General features: G+C 45.4%; 1 protein-coding gene across 1 annotated transcript; it reads left to right on the forward strand.

Annotated features, from left to right (window-relative positions):
• The first annotated feature begins 7,144 nt into the window (after positions 1-7,144).
• LOC121844019 lies at positions 7,145-21,796 on the forward strand. Its single transcript, XM_042313892.1, has 9 exons — positions 7,145-7,298; positions 11,214-11,323; positions 15,102-15,234; positions 16,149-16,242; positions 16,447-16,548; positions 16,767-16,815; positions 17,279-17,447; positions 18,559-18,684; positions 21,456-21,796. Exons 2-9 carry the CDS (start codon positions 11,227-11,229, stop codon positions 21,703-21,705), a joined length of 1,020 nt encoding a protein of 339 aa, XP_042169826.1. The 5' UTR covers positions 7,145-7,298; positions 11,214-11,226; the 3' UTR covers positions 21,706-21,796.
• Positions 21,797-21,821: the final 25 nt, after the last annotated feature.

Consider the following 21,821-nt stretch of genomic DNA (forward strand, 5'->3'; position numbering starts at 1 on the left):
GGAGGGAGAGAGAGAGGTGCCTCTAGCAGGGAGGGAGAGAGAGACGTGCCTCTAGCAGGAGGGAGAGAGACGTGCCTCTAGCAGGGAGGGAGAGAGAGGTGCCTCTAGCAGGAGGGAGAGAGAGGTGCCTCTAGCAGGAGGGAGAGAGACGTGCCTCTAGCAGGGAGGAGAGAGACGGCCTCTAGCAGGAGGAGAGAGACGTGCCTCTAGCAGGGAGGGGAGAGAGAGGTGCCTCTAGCAGGGAGGAGAGAGAGAGGTGCCTCTAGCAGGGAGGGAGAGAGACGTGCCTCTAGCAGGGAGGGAGAGAGAGGTGCCTCTAGCAGGGAGGAGAGAGAGGTGCCTCTAGCAGGGAGGGAGAGAGAGGTGCCTCTAGCAGGAGGGAGAGAGCGTGCCTCTAGCAGGGAGGGAGAGAGACGTGCCTCTAGCAGGGAGGGAGAGAGAGGTGCCTCTAGCAGGGAGAGAGAGACGTGCCTCTAGCAGGGAGAGAGAGAGACGTGCCTCTAGCAGGGAGGGGAGAGAGAGACGTGCCAATAGCAGGGGGAGAGAGAGACGTGCCTCTAGCAGGGAGGGAGGGAGAGAGGTGCCTCTAGCAGGGAGAGAGAGAGACGTGCCTCTAGCAGGGAGGGAGAGAGACGTGCCTCTAGCAAGGAGGGAGAGAGACGTGCCTCTAGCAGGGAGGGATGGAGAGAGGTGCCTCTAGCAGGGAGGGAGAGAGACGTGCCTCTAGCAGGGAGGGAGAGACGTGCCTCTAGCAGGGAGGGAGAGAGACGTGCCTCTAGCAGGGAGGAGAGAGACGTGCCTCTAGCAGGGAGGGAGAGAGAGACGTGCCTCTAGCAGGGAGGGAGAGAGAGAGACGTACCAATAGCAGGGAGAGAGAGAGACGTGCCTCTAGCAGGAGGGAGGGAGAGAGGTGCCTCTAGCAGGGAGAGAGAGAGACGTGCCTCTAGCAGGGAGGGGAGAGACGTGCCTCTAGCAAGGAGGGAGAGAGACGTGCCTCTAGCAGGGAGGGAGGGAGAGAGGTGCCTCTAGCAGGAGGGAGAGAGACGTGCCTCTAGCAGGGAGGAGAGAGACGTGCCTCTAGCAAGGAGGGAGAGAGACGTGCCTCTAGCAAGGAGGGAGAGACGTGCCTCTAGCAGGGAGGGAGGGGAGAGAGGTGCCTCTAGCAGGAGGGAGAGAGACGTGCCTCTAGCAGGGAGGAGAGAGACGTGCCTCTAGCAAGGAGGGAGAGAGACGTGCCTCTAGCAAGGAGGGAGAGAGGTGCCTCTAGCAGGAGGGAGAGAGACGTGCCTCTAGCAAGGAGGAGAGAGAGACGTGCCTCTAGCAGGGAGGGAGAGAGACGTGCCTCTAGCAAGGAGGGAGAGAGACGTGCCTCTAGCAAGGAGGGAGAGAGGTGCCTCTAGCAGGGAGAGAGAGAGACGTGCCTCTAGCAGGGAGGAGAGAGACGTGCCTCTAGCAAGGAGGGAGAGAGACGTGCCTCTAGCAGGGAGGGAGGGAGAGAGACGTGCCTCTAGCAGGGAGGGAGGGAGAGAGACGTGCCTCTAGCAGGGAGGGAGGGAGAGACGTGCCTCTAGCAGGGAGGGAGAGAGACGTGCCTCTAGCAGGGAGGGAGAGAGACGTGCCTCTAGCAGGGAGGGAGAGAGACGTGCCTCTAGCAGGGAGAGAGAGAGACGTGCCTCTAGCAGGGGAGAGAGAGAGACGTGCCTCTAGCAGGGAGGGATGGAGAGAGGTGCCCTAGCAGGGAGGAGAGAGACGTGCCTCTAGCAGGGAGGAGAGAGACGTGCCTCTAGCAGGGAGGGAGAGAGACGTGCCTCTAGCAGGAGGAGAGAGACGTGCCTCTAGCAGGGAGGGAGAGAGACGTGCCTCTAGCAGGGAGGGAGAGAGAGACGTGCCTCTAGCAGGGAGGGAGAGAGACACGTGCCTCTAGCAGGGAGGAGAGAGAGAGACGTGCCTCTAGCAGGAGGGAGAGAGAGGTGCCTCTAGCAGGGAGGAGAGAGAGGTGCCTCTAGCAGGAGGAGAGAGAGACGTGCCTCTAGCAGGGAGGGAGAGAGAGAGGTGCCTCTAGCAGGGAGAGAGAGAGACGTGCCTCTAGCAGGGGAGAGAGAGACGTGCCTCTAGCAGGAGAGAGAGAGACGTGCCTCTAGCAGGAGAGAGAGAGACGTGCCTCTAGCAGGAGAGAGAGAGACGTGCCTCTAGCAGGGAGGGAGGGAGAGAGGTGCCTCTAGCAGGGAGAGAGAGACGTGCCTCTAGCAGGGAGGAGAGAGAGAGACGTGCCTCTAGCAGGAGGGAGAGAGAGGTGCCTCTAGCAGGAGGGAGAGAGAGACGTGCCTCTAGCAGGGAGGGAGAGAGACACGTGCCTCTAGCAGGGAGGGAGAGAGACGTGCCTCTAGCAGGGAGGGAGAGAGACGTGCCTCTAGCAGGGAGGGAGAGAGACGTGCCTCTAGCAGGGAGGAGAGAGACGTGCCTCTAGCAGGGAGGGAGAGAGACGTGCCTCTAGCAGGGAGGGAGAGAGACGTGCCTCTAGCAGGGAGAGAGAGAGAGAGACGTGCCTCTAGCAGGGAGGGAGAGAAACGTGCCTCTAGCAGGGAGGGAGAGAAACGTGCCTCTAGCAGGGAGGGAGAGAAACGTGCCTCTAGCAGGGAGGAGAGAAACGTGCCTCTAGCAGGGAGGGAGAGAAACGTGCCTCTAGCAGGGAGGGAGGGAGAGAAACGTGCCTCTAGCAGGGAGGAGGGAGAGAAACGTGCCTCTAGCAGGGAGGGAGGGAGAGAGACGTGCCTCTAGCAGGGAGGGAGGGAGAGAGGTGCCTCTAGCAGGAGAGAGAGACGTGCCTCTAGCAGGGAGGGAGGGAGAGAGAGGTGCCTCTAGCAGGGGAGAGAGAGGTGCCTCTAGCAGGAGAGAGAGAGGTGCCTCTAGCAGGGAGGGAGAGAGAGAGGTGCCTCTAGCAGGGAGGAGGGAGAGAGAGAGGTGCCTCTAGCAGGGAGAGAGAGAGGTGCCTCTAGCAGGGAGGAGAGAGAGAGGTGCCTCTAGCAGGGAGGGAGAGAGAGGTGCCTCTAGCAGGGAGGGAGGGAGAGAGAGAGGTGCCTCTAGCAGGGGAGAGAGAGGTGCCTCTAGCAGGAGAGAGAGAGGTGCCTCTAGCAGGGAGGGAGAGAGAGAGGTGCCTCTAGCAGGGAGGAGAGAGAGGTGCCTCTAGCAGGGAGGGAGGGAGAGAGAGAGAGGTGCCTCTAGCAGGGAGGGAGGGAGAGAGAGAGAGGTGCCTCTAGCAGGGAGGGAGGGAGAGAGAGAGAGGTGCCTCTAGCAGGGAGGGAGGGAGAGAGAGAGAGGTGCCTCTAGCAGGGAGGGAGGGAGAGAGAGAGAGGTGCCTCTAGCAGGGAGGAGGGAGAGAGGTGCCTCTAGCAGGGAGGGAGGGAGAGAGGTGCCTCTAGCAGGGAGGGAGGAGAGAGAGAGAGGTGCCTCTAGCAGGGAGGGAGAGAGAGAGGTGCCTCTAGCAGGGGGAGAGAGAGAGAGAGAGGTGCCTCTAGCAGGGAGGGAGGGAGAGAGAGAGAGAGGTGCCTCTAGCAGGGAGGGAGAGAGAGAGGTGCCTCTAGCAGGGAGGGAGAGAGAGAGGTGCCTCTAGCAGGGAGGGAGAGAGGTGCCTCTAGCAGGGAGGGAGAGAGACGTGCCATTTAGGATACAACCATAATCCTCTGGGTGAGAGAACAGGAGACCCAGAGAGACTGATTTCTCAGAAGCATCGTAAGACTAATAAATTCCTCTTTAAAACCTTCGTTAGGAGCATCATTAAATCTCCTTCAATGTTTCCCAAAACCATCATTATATTAATGTTGTACTTGAAAAAGCTTGTTAAAAAAAACAAACAAATGTCAGCTAAGTGCTAGATGTTGTACACTGTAAACTCAGATCTCACTGAACATACATCAAGATGTTGATCTCTGCCTGACGGTGCCCGCCAGGTCACTTCAGAGCGGAGTTGACGACAGAATACAAAGTTGCCGATGTCTTTGTCATTGTTCCAAACACGCGATGGAAGAAAGGCTGCTTCAAATGACCTCTACATCCCTGCAGCATCGGCCTGTGTAATTACATCACCTCATTACATCCCTGCAGCATCGGCCTGTGTAATTACACCACCTCATTACATCCCTGCAGCATCGGCCTGTGTAATTACATCACATGACCTCTACATCCCTGCAGCATCGGCCTGTGTAATTACATCACATGACCTCTACCTCTCCCTGTCTCAATAAAGACACCTTGGTCTCAGCATTGACTCCTGTCTCTAAATAAAGACACCTTGGTCTCAGTATTGACTCCTGTCTCTAAATAAAGACACCTTGGTCTCAACATTGACTCCCTGTCTCTAAATAAAGACACCTTGGTCTCAGCATTGACTCCCTGTCTCTAAATAAAGACACCTTGGTCTCAGCATTGACTCCTGTCTCTAAATAAAGACACCTTGGTCTCAGCATTGACTCCCTGTCTCTAAATAAAGACACCTTGGTCTCAACATTGACTCCTGTCTCTAAATAAAGACACCTTGGTCTCAGCATTGACTCCCTGTCTCTAAATAAAGACACCTTGGTCTCAGCATTGACTCCCTGTCTCTAAATAAAGACACCTTGGTCTCAGCATTGACTCCTGTCTCTAAATAAAGACACCTTGGTCTCAGCATTGACTCCCTGTCTCTAAATAAAGACACCTTGGTCACAGCATTGACTCCCTGTCTAAGTAAAGACACCTTGGTCTCAGCATTGACTCCCTGTCTCTAAATAAAGACACCTTGGTCTCAACATTGACTCCCTGTCTAAGTAAAGACACCTTGGTCTCAGCATTGACTCCCTGTCTCTAAATAAAGACACCTTGGTCTCAACATTGACTCCCTGTCTAAATAAAGACACCTTGGTCTCAACATTGACTCCCTGTCTAAATAAAGACACCTTGGTCTCAACATTGACTCCCTGTCTAAGTAAAGACACCTTGGTCTCAGCATTGACTCCCTGTCTAAATAAAGACACCTTGGTCTCAGCATTGACTCCCTGGTCTCAGCATTGACTCCCTGTTTAAATAAAGACATCTTTGTCTCAACATTGACTGTCTGTCAACCTTGGGCCCCTGTAGCACCGCAGGAGAACATTCCTGGTCCGTTCACTGGTTCTCCTTCACCGGGTCTTTGACAGTTCGGAGTTCAAGAAGAACCAGGTATGGAGACACTAGACTCTCCCTCTCCACACTGGCCGGGCTGGGAGCGACCCTGGCTGGGAGGACTTCAGGTCTGGCCTCTCCCTCTCCACACTGGCCGGGCTGGGAGCGACCCTGGCTGGGAAGACTTCAGGTCTGGCCTCTCCCTCTCCACACTGGCCGGGCTGGGAGCGACCTGGGCTTGGATGACTTCAGGTCTGGACTCTCCCTCTCCACACTGGCCGGGCTGGGAGGACTTCAGGTCTGGCCCTCTCTCTCCACACTGGCCGGGCTGGGAGCGACCTGGGCTGGGAGGACTTCAGGTCTGGCCTCTCCCTCTCCACACTGGCCGGGCTGGGAGGACTTCAGGTCTGGACTCTCCCTCTCCACACTGGCCGGGCTGGGAGCAACCCTGGCTGGGAGGACTTCAGGTCTGGTCTCTCCCTTCCACACTGGCTGGGCTTGAGAGACCTGGGCTTGGATGACTTCAGGTCTGGACTCTCCCTTCCACACTGGCCGGGCTGCTGGTCCCGCTGGTCCTTGCAGAAGACGCTGTACCGGGAAGAGAGGCAGGATGCTGGGCAGGAGGTAGGACAGGAGGAGAGGAGGATGAGGGAGGAGGAAGAGAGGCAGGAGGCTGGGCAGGAGGTTGGACAGGAGGAGAGGAGGATGAGCGAGGAGGAAGAGAGGCTGGGCACAAGGAGTAGAGGCAGGAGGAAGAAAGGGAGGAGAATAGGCAGGAGGAGGTGATGCAGGAGGCCGGGCAGTGTAATGACATCACACAGTACTGGTACTTGTGTGTAATGACTTATCAGCGAAAACAACGTAGTAACGTCAGGCAGCCTGTCATTTTTGTGTTTATACTTTTTCATAACGACAACCACAATGGATAAAATGACTGGCGGAGAAACAATTGGAACCATTTCCATGTTTTGACCACTAGGTTTTATGGGTAGTATGACATTTCCACTGTTGGGGCTCAACAACGGCACGGATACAACGATGAGCCCTCTATTCATCTCTATGGCAATTACACCCATAGAGATATAATGAATAGAACGGTCTTGGAACCTCTAACCACTGACAATCTGACCGGTGAACCCATTGGTGGACACACACAATGGCTGCCTGGTATTGTGATGCGATCATTTCCGTGGTAATGTAGAATGTTCATTCTATTGATGTTTAACTGATGTGCTTCATGCAATGGAAGGTATTGTTTTGTAATGTTTGTTTAGTTTGTATTGGATTTTTCTGGGATGATTTGTATTTATTAAGGATCCCCATGAGATGACCTAAACCCCCCCCCTCTTCCTGGGTGTCCGGCAACATTAAGGCAGTTATGTAGTCATGGCTCTATGTAGTACTGTGCGCCTCCCATAGTCTGTTCAGGACAAACCTCTGGTGGCATGTCTTATAAGCTGTGTGCTAGTCGTTTAAACAGACACCTCGGTGGATTCAACATGTCAATACTGCTCACAAATACAAGTAGTGATGAAGTCAATCTCTCCTCCACTTTGAACCAGGAGAAATTAACATGCATATTATTAATGTTAGCTCTCTGTGTACATTTAAGGGCCAGCCAAATCAACAAATCCCAGCACATATTGATGGGTACACTTCCTGCTTTTACTTCCTGCTTTGCCCCTATGTGCTCGCAATGTCTGCCAGTCCAACCATTATGCCATCGTTAGGGACCGCCGTTCTATTCATTATATTTCTATGATTATAACCTTTTCGTCTTAACCCCGCTTAAACCTTAACCTTAATCAAAGTGCTAAAACCGAACTTTGAATGAAGACCCAAAAAGTTTAATACATTTTTTTACGACGAAAATTCACATTTTTAACGTTGTTGCCGTGGTAACTAGGGAACGCTTCTCGGCCGGTCGCCAAGGTGACGCGGTATCCGTCACGTCCGGTCTGAGGTTTCCGGAACCCGGCGCGAAAAATAAATTCAACAGGAAAACTAAAGTCGTGAGAAGGAGCCGTCCCCCTTTTTTTTGTTGTTGGATGAACTACTTTTAATTAATTTACTCCTTATATATATTGCATCTAACGGTGTCGGTTTCTCACTCTTTATAACCCGTATTGTCAACTAAGAAGTGATCCACTTTTCAAGCAAAGGTAACTTTAACTAACTAGTCACATCCGCTTTTGATACTCCTTTAAGTATGAAAATAAACATGTGTTTTCTCTGGTCAAAGTTGTGTGTTTAGGGTTGTGCCGAGTTAGTTGGTTAGATATTGAATAGGATTATTTAGCCTCTGTGCACCTTCATCAATTATCTATTTATCTATCTCCACCATTCAGAATTGAAAGTAATAGTTTGTTTCCCCCCTAACTAGTGACATTAAACTAGTTGTTTACAGATCATTGAAGTTGAAGCAGTGTGTAATGCTGTGTGGTTTATAGTGAAGGACATACACTGCAGTGTGGGGTTTATAGTGAAGGATATACAATGCAGTGTGGTCTATAGTGAAGGATATACACTGCAGTGTGGTTTATAGTGAAGGATATACACTGCAGTGTGGTTTATAGTGAAGGATATATAATGCTGTGTGGTTTATAGTGAAGGATATATAATGCAGTGTGGTTTATAGTGAAGGATATACACTGCAGTGTGGTTTATAGTGAAGGATATATAATGCTGTGTGGTTTATAGTGAAGGATATATAATGCTGTGTGGTTTATAGTGAAGGATATACACTGCAGTGTGGTTTATAGTGAAGGATATACAATGCAGTGTGGTTTATAGTGAAGGATATATAATGCTGTGTGGTTTATAGTGAAGGATATATAATGCTGTGTGGTTTATAGTGAAGGATATACACTGCAGTGTGGTTTATAGTGAAGGATATACAATGCAGTGTGGTTTATAGTGAAGGATATATAATGCTGTGTGGTTTATAGTGAAGGATATATAATGCTGTGTGGTTTATAGTGAAGGATATACACTGCAGTGTGGTTTATAGTGAAGGATATATAATGCTGTGTGGTTTATAGTGAAGGATATACAATGCAGTGTGGTTTATAATGAAGGATATACACTGCAGTGTGGTTTATAGTGAAGGATATACACTGCAGTGTGGTTTATAGTGAAGGATATATAATGCAGTGTGGTTTATAGTGAAGGATATACAATGCAGTGTGGTTTATAGTGAAGGATATACAATGCAGTGTGGTTTATAGTGAAGGACATACAATGCAGTGTGGTTTATAGTGAAGGATATACAATGCAGTGTGTGGTTTATAGTGAAGGATATACAATGCTGTGTGGTTTATAGTGAAGGATATACAATGCAGTGTGGTTTATAGTGAAGGATATATAATGCAGTGTGGTTTATAGTGAAGGATATACAATGCAGTGTGGTTTATAGTGAAGGATATATAATGCAGTGTGGTTTATAGTGAAGGATATACAATGCAGTGTGGTTTATAGTGAAGGATATACAATGCAGTGGGGTTTATAGTGAAGGATATATAATGCAGTGTGGTTTATAGTGAAGGATATACACTGCAGTGTGGTTTATAGTGAAGGATATATAATGCAGTGTGGTTTATAGTGAAGGATATATAATGCAGTGTGGTTTATAGTGAAGGATATACACTGCAGTGTGGTTTATAGTGAAGGATATATAATGCAGTGTGGTTTATAGTGAAGGATATATAATGCAGTGTGGTTTATAGTGAAGGATATACAATGCAGTGTGGTTTATAGTGAAGGATATACACTGCAGTGTGGTTTATAGTGAAGGATATACAATGCAGTGTGGTTTATAGTGAAGGACATACACTGCAGTGTGGGGTTTATAGTGAAGGATATACAATGCAGTGTGGGGTTTATAGTGAAGGATATACACTGCAGTGTGGTTTATAGTGAAGGATATACAATGCAGTGTGGTTTATAGTGAAGGATATATAATGCAGTGTGGTTTATAGTGAAGGATATATAATGCAGTGTGGGGTTTATAGTGAAGGATATATGCAGTGTGTGGTTTATATTGATATACACTGCTGTGGTTTATAGTGAAGGATATATAATGCAGTGTGGGGTTTATAGTGAAGGATATATAATGCTGTGTGGGGTTTATAGTGAAGGATATATAATGCTGTGTGGTTTATAGTGAAGGGTATATAATGTGGTTTATAGTGAAGGATATATAATGCTGTGTGGTTTATAGTGAAGGATATAGTGTGGTTTATATGCAGTGTGGGGTTTATAGTGAAGGATATACACTGCAGTGTGTGGTTTATAGTGAAGGATATACACTGCAGTGTGTGGTTTATAGTGAAGGATATATAATGCAGTGTGGGGTTTATAGTGAAGGATATATAATGCTGTGTGGGGTTTATAGTGAAGGATATATAATGCTGTGTGGGGTTTATAGTGAAGGATATATAATGCTGTGTGGTTTATAGTGAAGGATATATAATGCTGTGTGGTTTATAGTGAAGGATATACAATGCAGTGTGGTTTATAGTGAAGGATATACAATGCAGTGAGGTTTATAGTGAAGGATATACACTGCAGTGTGGGGTTTATAGTGAAGGATATACAATGCAGTGTGGTTTATAGTGAAGGATATACAATGCAGTGTGGTTTATAGTGAAGGATATACAATGCAGTGTGGTTTATAGTGAAGGATATACAATGCAGTGTGGTTTATAGTGATATACAATGCAGTGTGGTTTATAGTGAATATACAATGCAATGCAGTGTGGGGTTTATAGTGAAGGAGTGAAGGATATACAATGCAGTGTGGTTTATAGTTTATAGTGAAGGATATATAATGCTGTGAGGTTTATAGTGAAGGATATACAATGCAGTGTGGTTTATAGTGAAGGATATACAATGCAGCTGTGGTTTATAGTGAAGGACATACAATGCAGTGTGGTTTATAGTGAAGGATATATAATGCTGTGTGGTTTATAGTGAAGGATATACAATGCAGTGTGGTTTATAGTGAAGGATATACAATGCAGTGAGGTTTATAGTGAAGGATATACACTGCAGTGTGGTTTATAGTGTTTATAGTGGAAGTGATATACACTGCAGTGTGGTTTATAGTGAAGGTGTGGTTTATAGTGAAGGATATATATAATGATATACACTGCAGTGTGTGGTTTATAGTGAAGGATATATAATGCAGTGGGGTTTATAGTGAAGGATTATGCAGTGTGGGGTTTATAGTGAAGGTTATACAATGCAGTGTGGTTTATAGTGAAGGATATACAATGCAGTGTGGTTTATAGTGAAGGATATACAATGCAGTGTGGTTTATAGTGAAGGATATACAATGCAGTGTGGTTTATAGTGAAGGATATACAATGCAGTGTGGTTTATAGTGAAGGATATATAATGCAGTGTGGTTTATAGTGAAGGATATATAATGCAGTGTGGTTTATAGTGAAGGATATATAATGCTGTGAGGTTTATAGTGAAGGACATACAATGCAGTGTGGTTTATAGTGAAGGATATATAATGCTGTGAGGTTTATAGTGAAGGACATACAATGCAGTGTGGTTTATAGTGAAGGATATACAATGCAGCGTGGTTTATAGTGAAGGACATACAATGCAGTGTGGTTTATAGTGAAGGATATACAATGCAGTGTGGTTTATAGTGAAGGATATACAGTGCAGTGTGTGGTTTATAGTGAAGGATATATAATGCTGTGAGGTTTATAGTGAAGGACATACAATGCAGTGTGGTTTATAGTGAAGGATATGTGGTTTATAGTGAAGGACATACAATGCAGTGTGGTTTATAGTGAAGGATATACAATGCAGTGTGTGGTTTATAGTGAAGGATATACAATGCAGTGTGTGGTTTATAGTGAAGGATATACAATGCAGCGTGGTTTATAGTGAAGGATATACAATGCAGTGTGGTTTACAGTGAAGGATATACAGTGCAGTGTGGTTTATAGTGAAGGATCTATAATGCAGTGTGGTTTATAGTGAAGGATATATAATGCAGTGTGGTTTAGAGTGAAGGATATACACTGCAGTGTGGTTTATATAAATATATTTTGCAGGTTGTTTGGAGACATGAATCCAGAAGACGTGGTTATCATTCTCAGTGATGATGATGATGATGTGTCCATCAACGACTCGGTCTACATCGTCGAAGACATCCAGAACAACGGTAAGACGTCAGCAAAAATAGTTTGTAGGAAGATAAAAGGGGAAAGAACAGGGAAGTGAAAGGAGAGAACTCAAGATAACCACGTCAGCACTTCCTAAAATCCAGAGTGTCAACCTCTGTGAACTTTAGTCCAGTGCTTTCTATATCTATATCATCTATATCTATATCATCGATACCATCTATACCTATATCATCTATATCTATATCATCTATATCTATATCTATATCAACTATATCTATATCATCGATACCATCTATATCTATATCAACTATATCTATATCATCGATACCATCTATATCTATATCAACTATATCTATATCATCGATACCATCTATATCTATATCATCTATATCTATATCATCGATACCATATATCTATATCATCTATATCATCGATAACATATATCTATATCATCTATATCTATATCATCGATACCATCTATATCTATATCAGCTATATCTATATCAGCTATATCATCGATAACATATATCTATATCATCTATATCTATATCATTGATACCTATATCTATATACCATCATCATCATCGATACCATATATATCTATATCTATATCATCTATATCTATATCATCTATATCTATATCATCGATATCTATATCATCTATATCTATATCATCTATATCTATATCATTGATAACATATATCTATATCATCGATACCATATATATCTATATCTATATCATCGATACGTCTATATCTATATCATCTATATCTATATCATTGATACCATCTATATCTATATCATCGATAACATATATCTATATCATCTATATCTATATCATCGATATCATATATAAGCTATATCATCTATCCATATCATCGATACCATATATCATCTATATCTATATAATATATCTATATCATCTCCATCTATATAATCGATGCCATATATAACTATATCTATATAATCTATATATATATATCATCTATATCTATATCATCGATACCATATATATCTATATCATCTATATCTATATCATCGATACCATATATCTATATCATCTATCTATATCATTGATACCATATACCTATATAATCTATATCTATATCATCGATACCATATATAATCTATATCATCTACATCTATATCATCTACATCTATATAATCGATGCTATATATATCTATAACATCTATATCATCTACATCTATATCATCTACATCTATATAATCAATGCCATATATATCTATATCATCTACATCTATATAATCAATGCCATATATATCTATATCATCTACATCTATATAATCAATGCCATATATCTATATCATCTACATCTATATAATCAATGCCATATATATCTATATCATCTATACCATATATATCTATACCATATATATCTATATCATCTATACCATATATATCTATATCATCTACATCTATATCATCTACATCTATATAATCAATGCCATATATATCTATATCATCTATATCATCTACATCTATATCATCTACATCTATATAATCAATGCCATATATATCTATATCATCTACATCTATATAATCAATGCCATATATCTATATCATGTATACCATATATATCTATACCATATATATCTATACCATATATATCTATATCATCTATACCATATATATCTATACCATATATATCTATATCATCTATACCATATATATCTATATCATCTATGCCATATATATCTATATCATCTATGCCATATATATCTATATCATCTATACCATATATATCTATATCATCTATACCATATATACTATATCATCATCATATATATCTATATCATCTATACCATATATATATACCATATATATCTATAACATCTATATCATCTACATCTATATAATCAATGCCATATATCTATATCATCTACATCTATATAATCAATGCCATATATATCTATATCATCTATACCATATATATCTATATCATCTATACCATATATATCTATATCATCTATACCATATATATCTATATCATCTATGCCATATATATCTATATCATCTATACCATATATATCTATATCATCTATACCATATATATCTATATAATCTATACCATATATCTATATCATCTATACCATATATATCTATATGGTCCGTTCAATACAGCCACAGCAGGGATGACGGGCTTCATTCTCCCTTCATTCATTCATCTATACCATATATATCTATATCATATGACGGGCTTCATTCTCCCTTCATTTCTGAAGAAAATCACTAACAGGCCGATTGACTTGAGTCTCTTTCAACTTTCGAGTGCCTATCTAATATAACAAGACAGCTAAATCATTTGAATGATTTGAGCTGAAGTCTGTGTTGCACTTTGAATAATCAACCACAGACATGCCTGTCTGAACTCTGAACTCTGAACCAGTCTGGAAGCTGACTGCTGTATTTATGATGGCGGTAGGAGAGCAACTGTGGGTAGGTCTGCTTAATGTGTCTGTGTGTGTGTCTGTATACACAGTGTACAAAACATTAGGAACACCTGCTCTTAAACACCTGCTCTTTTTAAGGAGGTAGATCAGATTTAATATTGCAAACTGAAGCTTCCATCAATGTAATTGTCTTCATCATTTCCAATCGCCCATATATTTTTTTGTAAATATATCATGCAGTAGATCAGTCTAAACCCCTGTGGTCTCTGTATCCCCTGTGTATATAGTATACCCAGTAGATCAGTCTAAACCCCTGTGGTCTCTGTATCCCCTGTGTATATAGTATACCCAGTAGATCAGTCTAAACCCCTGTGGTCTCTGTATCCCCTGTGTATATAGTATACCCAGTAGATCAGTCTAAACCCCTGTGGTCTCTGTATCCCCTGTGTATATAGTATACCCAGTAGATCAGTCTAAACCCCTGTGGTCTCTGTATCCCCTGTGTATATAGTATACCCAGTAGATCAGTCTAAACCCCTGTGGTCTCTGTATCCCCTGTGTATATAGTATACCCAGTAGATCAGTCTAAACCCCTGTGGTCTCTGTATCCCCTGTGTATATAGTATACCCAGTAGATCAGTCTAAACCCCTGTGGTCTCTGTATCCCCTGTGTATATAGTATACCCAGTAGATCAGTCTAAACCCCTGTGGTAGCGAAATGCTGTATCCGACCAGTAATGTAACTAACAATTCCAAAAAAACTAGTATACCCAGTACAGAGCAGATCAGATACAGTAGATGATACCCCTGATGGTCAAGTGGCATAGTTAAAGTGGCTGTGATCCCAGTCGATGATATAGTACAGTATCAACCATATGAGATGAACAGGGTAGATAGCATTGTTTAAAGTGGCTAGTAAATATATCACATCAATTCCCCTGGAGTAGAGTGTGTCATTGACTGTGGCATAGCCCCTGGTGGCTGTTTAACAGTCTATGGCCTTGAGATAGAAGCTGTTTTTCAGTCTCTCGGTCCCAGTAGCATCAGTCTAAACAGGCCCTGGTGATGTCTCTGTCTTTATGGCCCCTGTGCAGTTTGCCCCGGTATATAGTATGTCCAGTAGATCAGTCTAAACCCCTGTGGTCTCTGTATCCCCAGCAGTACTACCCTCTAGTATACCCAGTAGATCATGTCTAAACCCCTGTGGTCTCTGTATCCCCTGTGTATATAGTATACCCAGTAGATCAGTCTAAACCCCTGTGGTCTCTGTATCCCCTGTGTATATAGTATACCCAGTAGATCAGTCTAAACCCCTGTGGTCTCTGTATCCCCTGTGTATATAGTATACCCAGTAGATCAGTCTAAACCCCTGTGGTATCCCTAGATCATCCCCTGTGTATATAGTATACCCAGTAGATCAGTCTAACTGCAGCAGGTCACATGATCCTGAAGGAGAAGAGGACCTGGTCGTGACCTTCTGTCAGAGAGGAGAGGTGCTGCCTCACGCACGCTATGACTGTACCGCACACACCTTCACGTGAGTCACGTGCAAACCTTCACATGAGAGAGACACACACACACCTTCACGTGGGAGACACACACACACACGTGAGAGACACACACACCTTCACGTGAGAGACACACACACACACCTTCACGGAGAGACACACACACACACACCTTCACGTGACACACACACACCTTCAGTCACGCACACACACCTTCACGTGGGAGACACACACACACCTTCACGTGGGAGACACACACACACACCTTCACGTGGGAGACACACACCTTCACGGAATGAGACACACACAGTCACGCGCAAACCTTCACGTGAGAGAGACACATCTTCACGTGAGAGACACACACACCTTCACGTGAGAGAGACACACACACACCTTCGTGTGAGAGAGACACACACAACTTCACGTGAGAGAGACACACACACCTTCACACACACCTTCACGTGAGAGAGACACATCTTCAGAGAGACACACACACCTTCACGTGAGAGACACACACACCTTCACGTGAGAGACACACACACACACCTTCACGTGAGAGACACACACACCTTCACGTGAGAGACACACACACCTTCATGTGAGAGAGACACACACACCTTCACACACACACCTTTCACGTGAGAGACGTGAGAGAGACACACACACCTTTCACCTTCACGTGACCCACACACACTTTCACGTGAGAGACACACCTTCAAGTGAGAGAGACACACACCTTCACGTGAGAGAGACCCACACACCTTCATGTGAGAGACACACACACACTTTCACGTGAGAGAGACACACACAACTTCACGTGAGAGAGACACACACTTTCATGTGAGACACACCTTCATGTGAGAGACACACACACATATTTTCACGTGAGAGACACACACACACACTTCTCTGCTTTCTAACATCAACGTCTCCTCTCCTCCAGACCAACAGACAGTGATGTAGGAGGACCAATAGAATCCAACCAGCTCTTCTGTCACCAGTGCTTCTGTTACGTCTGTGACAAGGTCGCCTCGGAGGTGAGCTGTGTGAGGGAGACGTGAAGGTAAACTCTGTAGAGCTGTCAGAGAGATGTGAAGGTAAACTAGAGCTGTCAGAGAGATGTGAGCTGTAGAGCTGTCAGAGAGATGTGAAGGTAAACTCTGTGTGTGTGTGTGTGTGTGTGTGTGTGTGTGTGTGTGTGTGTGTGTGTGTGTGTGTGTGTGTGTGTGTGTGTGCTGCAGTGTTCTGTGTGGACTGTGTCAGGAGTGTGCCACTGCAACGCCCATAAGAGGAGTGTGTTCTGGAGCAACAAGAGAGACAAGGTGGTTCTGGGATACCTTCAGGTCAGTTTAACCTTCAGGTCAGTTTAACCTTCAGGTCAGTTTAACCCTTAACCTTCAGGTCAGTTTAACCTTTAACCTTCAGGTCAGTTTGACCTTCAGGTCAGTTTAACCTTTAACCTTCAGGTCAGTTTAACCCTTAACCTTCAGTTCAGTTTAACCTTTACCCTCCTGTCTGTCTGTCTGTCTGTCTGTCTGTCTTTTCATTTAACTTTCTGCAGATGTTTAACTTCAACCTGCTGGAGATCGACAGCGACCTCCGACTGGCAGGTAGACCAAGACACACACAATGTCCATCCATTACTACACACACACACACACAGACAATGTCCATCCATTACTACACACACACACAATGTCCATCCATTACTACACACACACACAATGTCCATCCATTACTACATACACACACAATGTCCATCCATTACTACACACACACACACACACACAATGTCCATCCATTACTACACACACACACAATGTCCATCCATTACTACGAGCCCTACACACACACACACACACACAATGTCCCATCCATTACTACGAGCCCACACACACACACACACACACACGCAATGTCCATCCATTACTACGAGCCAGACACACACTCACAATGCCCATCCATTACTACGAGCCCGTTCTCCCCAATTAAGGTGCCACCAACCACCTGTGCTGTACACACACACACACACACACACACACACACACACACACCTGTGTTCTGTGTGTGTAGAGTCCTTACTGCTGCAGTTGGAGGAGGAGTTGTCCAAAGAGTACGCCTCCTTCCAGAGGGGCGTGGCTGTGAGGGGATTGGCTGTCCAATGTGCCTGTCACTGCCACACAGCCAATCGTTTGGAATGCGGGAACTGCCATTCAAATCACCTGCTGCTACTGGTCTACGAGTAAGACTCCCTTGTTCCATCGTTAATATCCTGTTACTATGGGGACTCTTACTATGGGGATTATTACCATGGGGAGTATTACTATGTTGGACTGGGGAGTATTACCATGTTGGACTGGGGAGTATTACCATGTTGGACTGGGGAGTATTACCATGTTGGACTGGGGAGTATTATCATGTTGGACTGGGGAGTATTACCATGTTGGACTGGGGAGTATTACCATGTTGGACTGGGGAGTATTACCATGTTGGACTGGGGAGTATTACCATGTTGGACTGGGGAGTATTACCATGTTGGACTGGGGAGTATTACCATGTTGGACTGGGGAGTATTACCTGGGGAGTATTACCATGTTGGACTGGGGAGTATTACCATGTTGGACTGGGGAGTATTACCATGTTGGACTGGGGAGTATTACCATGTTGGACTGGGGAGTATTACCATGTTGGACTGGGGAGTATTACCATGTTGGACTGGGGAGTATTGGCATGTTGGACTGGGGAGTATTATCATGTTGGACTGGGGAGTATTACCATGTTGGACTGGGGAGTATTACCATGTTGGACTGGGGAGTATTACCATGTTGGACTGGGGAGTATTACCATGTTGGACTGGGGAGTATTACCATGTTGGACTGGGGAGTATTACCATGTTGGACTGCGGAGTATTATCATGTTGGACTGGGGACTGGGGAGTATTACCATGTTGGACTGGGGAGTATTACCATGTTGGACTGGGGACTGGGGAGTATTACCATGTTGGACTGGGGAGTATTACCATGTTGGACTGGGGAGTATTACCATGTTGGACTGGGGAGTATTACCATGTTGGACTGGGGAGTATTACCATGTTGGACTGGGGAGTATTATCATGTTGGACTGGGGAGTATTACCATGTTGGACTGGGGACTGGGGAGTATTACCATGTTGGACTGGGGACTGGGGATTATTACCATGTTGGACTGGGGAGTATTACCATGTTGGACTGGGGACTGGGGATTATTACCATGTTGGACTGGGGAGTATTACCATGTTGGACTGGGGAGTATTATTACTTATTTACTGTTTTCTGTTGTTTGTGTTAATTTTTGTGGTGTGTGTGTGTGTTGCAGTTATTCGCAGGTGTTTGAGTGTGTGTGCCGCTTCCTTGGACGTGCGGAGAGAGAGAGACCGAAAGCAGCAGCTGTTATGAGACTTGGAGCAGCTCAACTCTTCATTACACACTGTCAACCTCCTGGGTACACACACACACACACACACCCCACACCACACCACACCCCACACCACACCACACCACACACACACTGATTTCACAATTGGCTCATAAGATTCCTTTTTCAAACCGTCCTGTGGCCATTTTAATCAAAATCCCTGACTAAAACATTCCCCCCACACAAAGTTAAAATCACCTGTACAGTTACCAAGACTAATGGTTTAAACCCCCACCGTTCACCCAAATGGTATGCTCCTACAGACAGTGAGTCACATGTCCTTGTCATGCTATATGAAGCAGGCAGTCAGGCATCAAGGCATTCAGTGACTGTTCCATTTAACTTTAGAATGGGCAAAACTAGTGACCGAAGTAACTTTGAGCCATGTTATGATGGTCGGTGCCAGTTCCAGTATCTCAGAAATGTCTGCCCTCCTGGGCTTTTCACGCATTACAGTGTCTAGGGTGACAAACAAAACACATCCAGTCAGCGGCAGGGTGAAAACAGCTTGTTGATGAGAGGGGTCAAAGGAGAACGGCAAGAATGGTGCAAGTTAACAGGCGGGCCACAAACAGACAAATAACGGTGCAGAACGACATATCAGAAACTCAGTCGGTCCTTATCACAGATGGACTATTTCAGCAGACTATCAGATTAAAAACAAGAAGAAGCAGCTCCAGTGTGCACGCCATCACCAACACTGGACAATTGAGGAGTGGGAAAACACTGCCTGGTCCGACGAATCTGTTCCACCACGCTGATGGAAGAGTCAGGGTTTGATCCATGGATGGACCCCATCCTGCCTGGTGTCAAAAGTACAGGCTGATGGAAGAGTCAGGGTTTGATCCATGGACCCATCCTGCCTGGTGTCAACGGTACAGGCTGGTGGAAGAGTCAGGGTTTGATCCATGGACCCATCCTGCCTGGTGTCAACGGTATAGGCTGGTGGAAGAGTCAGGGTTTGATCCATGGACCCATCCTGCCTGGTGTCAACGGTACAGGCTGATGGAAGAGTCAGGGTTTGATCCATGGACCCATCCTGCCTGGTGTCAACGGTATAGGCTGGTGGAAGAGTCAGGGTTTGATCCATGGACCCATCCTGCCTGGTGTCAACGGTACAGGCTGATGGAAGAGTCAGGGTTTGATCCATGGACCCATCCTGCCTGGTGTCAACGGTACAGGCTGGTGGAAGAGTCAGGGTTTGATCCATGGACCCATCCTGCCTGGTGTCAACGGTACAGGCTGGTGGAAGAGTGGTTTAATGGTGTGGGGACCCATTTTGCCTGGTGTCACACGTACAGGTCCCTTGTTGGAAGAGTCAACATGTCCATTCCCCCATGGAATTCATCCTGCCTGAATAATTCATGTTACAATACAAGTCCCTGGAGAAGGATGTACTTGGACATATCAGAGTGGGGGGTCTCCCTGTCACCACATTCAATAGTCCATAGGACGTCATTGATCAACATGTCCAATGTTTTCAGAAGATGCTAATGGTTTCAGAAGATTAATGGTTCCAGAAGATTAATGGTTACAGAAGAAGTTAATGGTTCCAGAAGATGCTAATGGTTCCAGAAGATGCTAATGGTTCCAGAAGATGTTAATTCAGAAGATGTTAATGGTTCCAGAAGATCCAATGTTTTCAGAAGATGCTAATGGTTCCAGAAGATGTTAATGGTTTCAGAAGATGTTAATGGTTCCAGAAGATGCTAATGGTTTCAGAAGATGTTAATGGTTCCAGAAGATGTTAATGGTTTCAGAAGATGCTAATGGTTTCAGAAGATGTTAATGGTTTCAGAAGATGTTAATGGTTCCAGAAGATGTTAATGGTTCCAGAAGATGCTAATGGTTTCAGAAGATGCTAATGGTTTCAGAAGATGTTAATGGTTCCAGAAGATGTTAATGGTTTCAGAAGATGCTAATGGTTTCAGAAGATGCTAATGGTTCCAGAAGATGTTAATGGTTTCAGAAGATGCTAATGGTTTCAGAAGATGTTAATGGTTTCAGAATATTGAAGTGTCCGTTTGGATGCGGAGTGCTGATGATCATTTTGGCCAAACACTTCATTACCCCCAAACGATCCAACATAGGTCTTCACTACCCCCTAGTGATCCAACATAGGACCACCACATTCAATAGGACATAGGACTTCATGGGTATCACTTCCAGATCCTGTACCTTCCAGATCCTGTACCTTCCAGATCCAGTACTTTCCAGATCCAGTACCTTCCAGATCCAGTACCTTCCAGATCATATACCTTCCAGATCCTGTACCTTCCGGATACTGTACCTTCCAGATACTATACCCCCTTTTTCTCCCCAATTTCGTGGTATGCAATTGGTAGTTATTCTTGTCTCATTGCTGCAACTCCCGTACGGACTCGGGAGAGGCGAAGGTCGAGAGCCGTGCGTCCCCACGAAACACAACCCAACCAAATCATACTGCTTCTTGACACAATGCCCACTTAACCCGGAAGCCAGCCGCATCAATGTCCCGGAGGAAACGATGCACACCTGGCGACCAAGTCAGCGTGCCCTGTGCCCGGCCCGCCACAGGAGTCGCCAGTGCGAGATGGGACGAGGACATCCCTGCCGTCCAAACCCTCCCCTAACCCGGCGACACTGGTCTCCCGGTCGCGGCCGGCTGCGACAGAGCCTGGACTCGAACCCTGAATCTCTAGTGGCTGTGATGCAGTGCCTAAGACCACGGCACCATTCGGGAGGCTTCACACTTCTAATATGACTAAATCTGCCTCGACGTCTAACCCCTGACTTCTGTGACCTCTAACCCCTAACAGACCAGTGATTTCCCATCATCTTGAGGCCAGGACAGCGGAGGCCCTGCCCTTGCTGCTAACCAGGTACACACACACACACACCAAATCCCATATGGACCCCTACACCCTAAAGCACGTGGCGATCTCAGGTATTTGGGATAGGGGAATAGCTCCACCTTGCATTCTGATAATCTTGGTAAGTTTCAACATATTGCTGAGACTCATCAAATTCTCTCAGACCTCCACAAGTGGTATAGGGTGTAGGGTCTAGGAGTCCATTTAGGACTGGGTAACACCATAGGGTCTAGGAGTCCATTTAGGACTGGGTAACACCATAGGGTCTAGAGGTCCATTTAGGACTGGGTAACACCATAGAGGTCCATTTAG

This window comes from Oncorhynchus tshawytscha, unplaced genomic scaffold (genome assembly GCF_018296145.1).
Source record: "Oncorhynchus tshawytscha isolate Ot180627B unplaced genomic scaffold, Otsh_v2.0 Un_contig_16624_pilon_pilon, whole genome shotgun sequence".
NCBI lineage: Eukaryota > Metazoa > Chordata > Actinopteri > Salmoniformes > Salmonidae > Oncorhynchus > Oncorhynchus tshawytscha.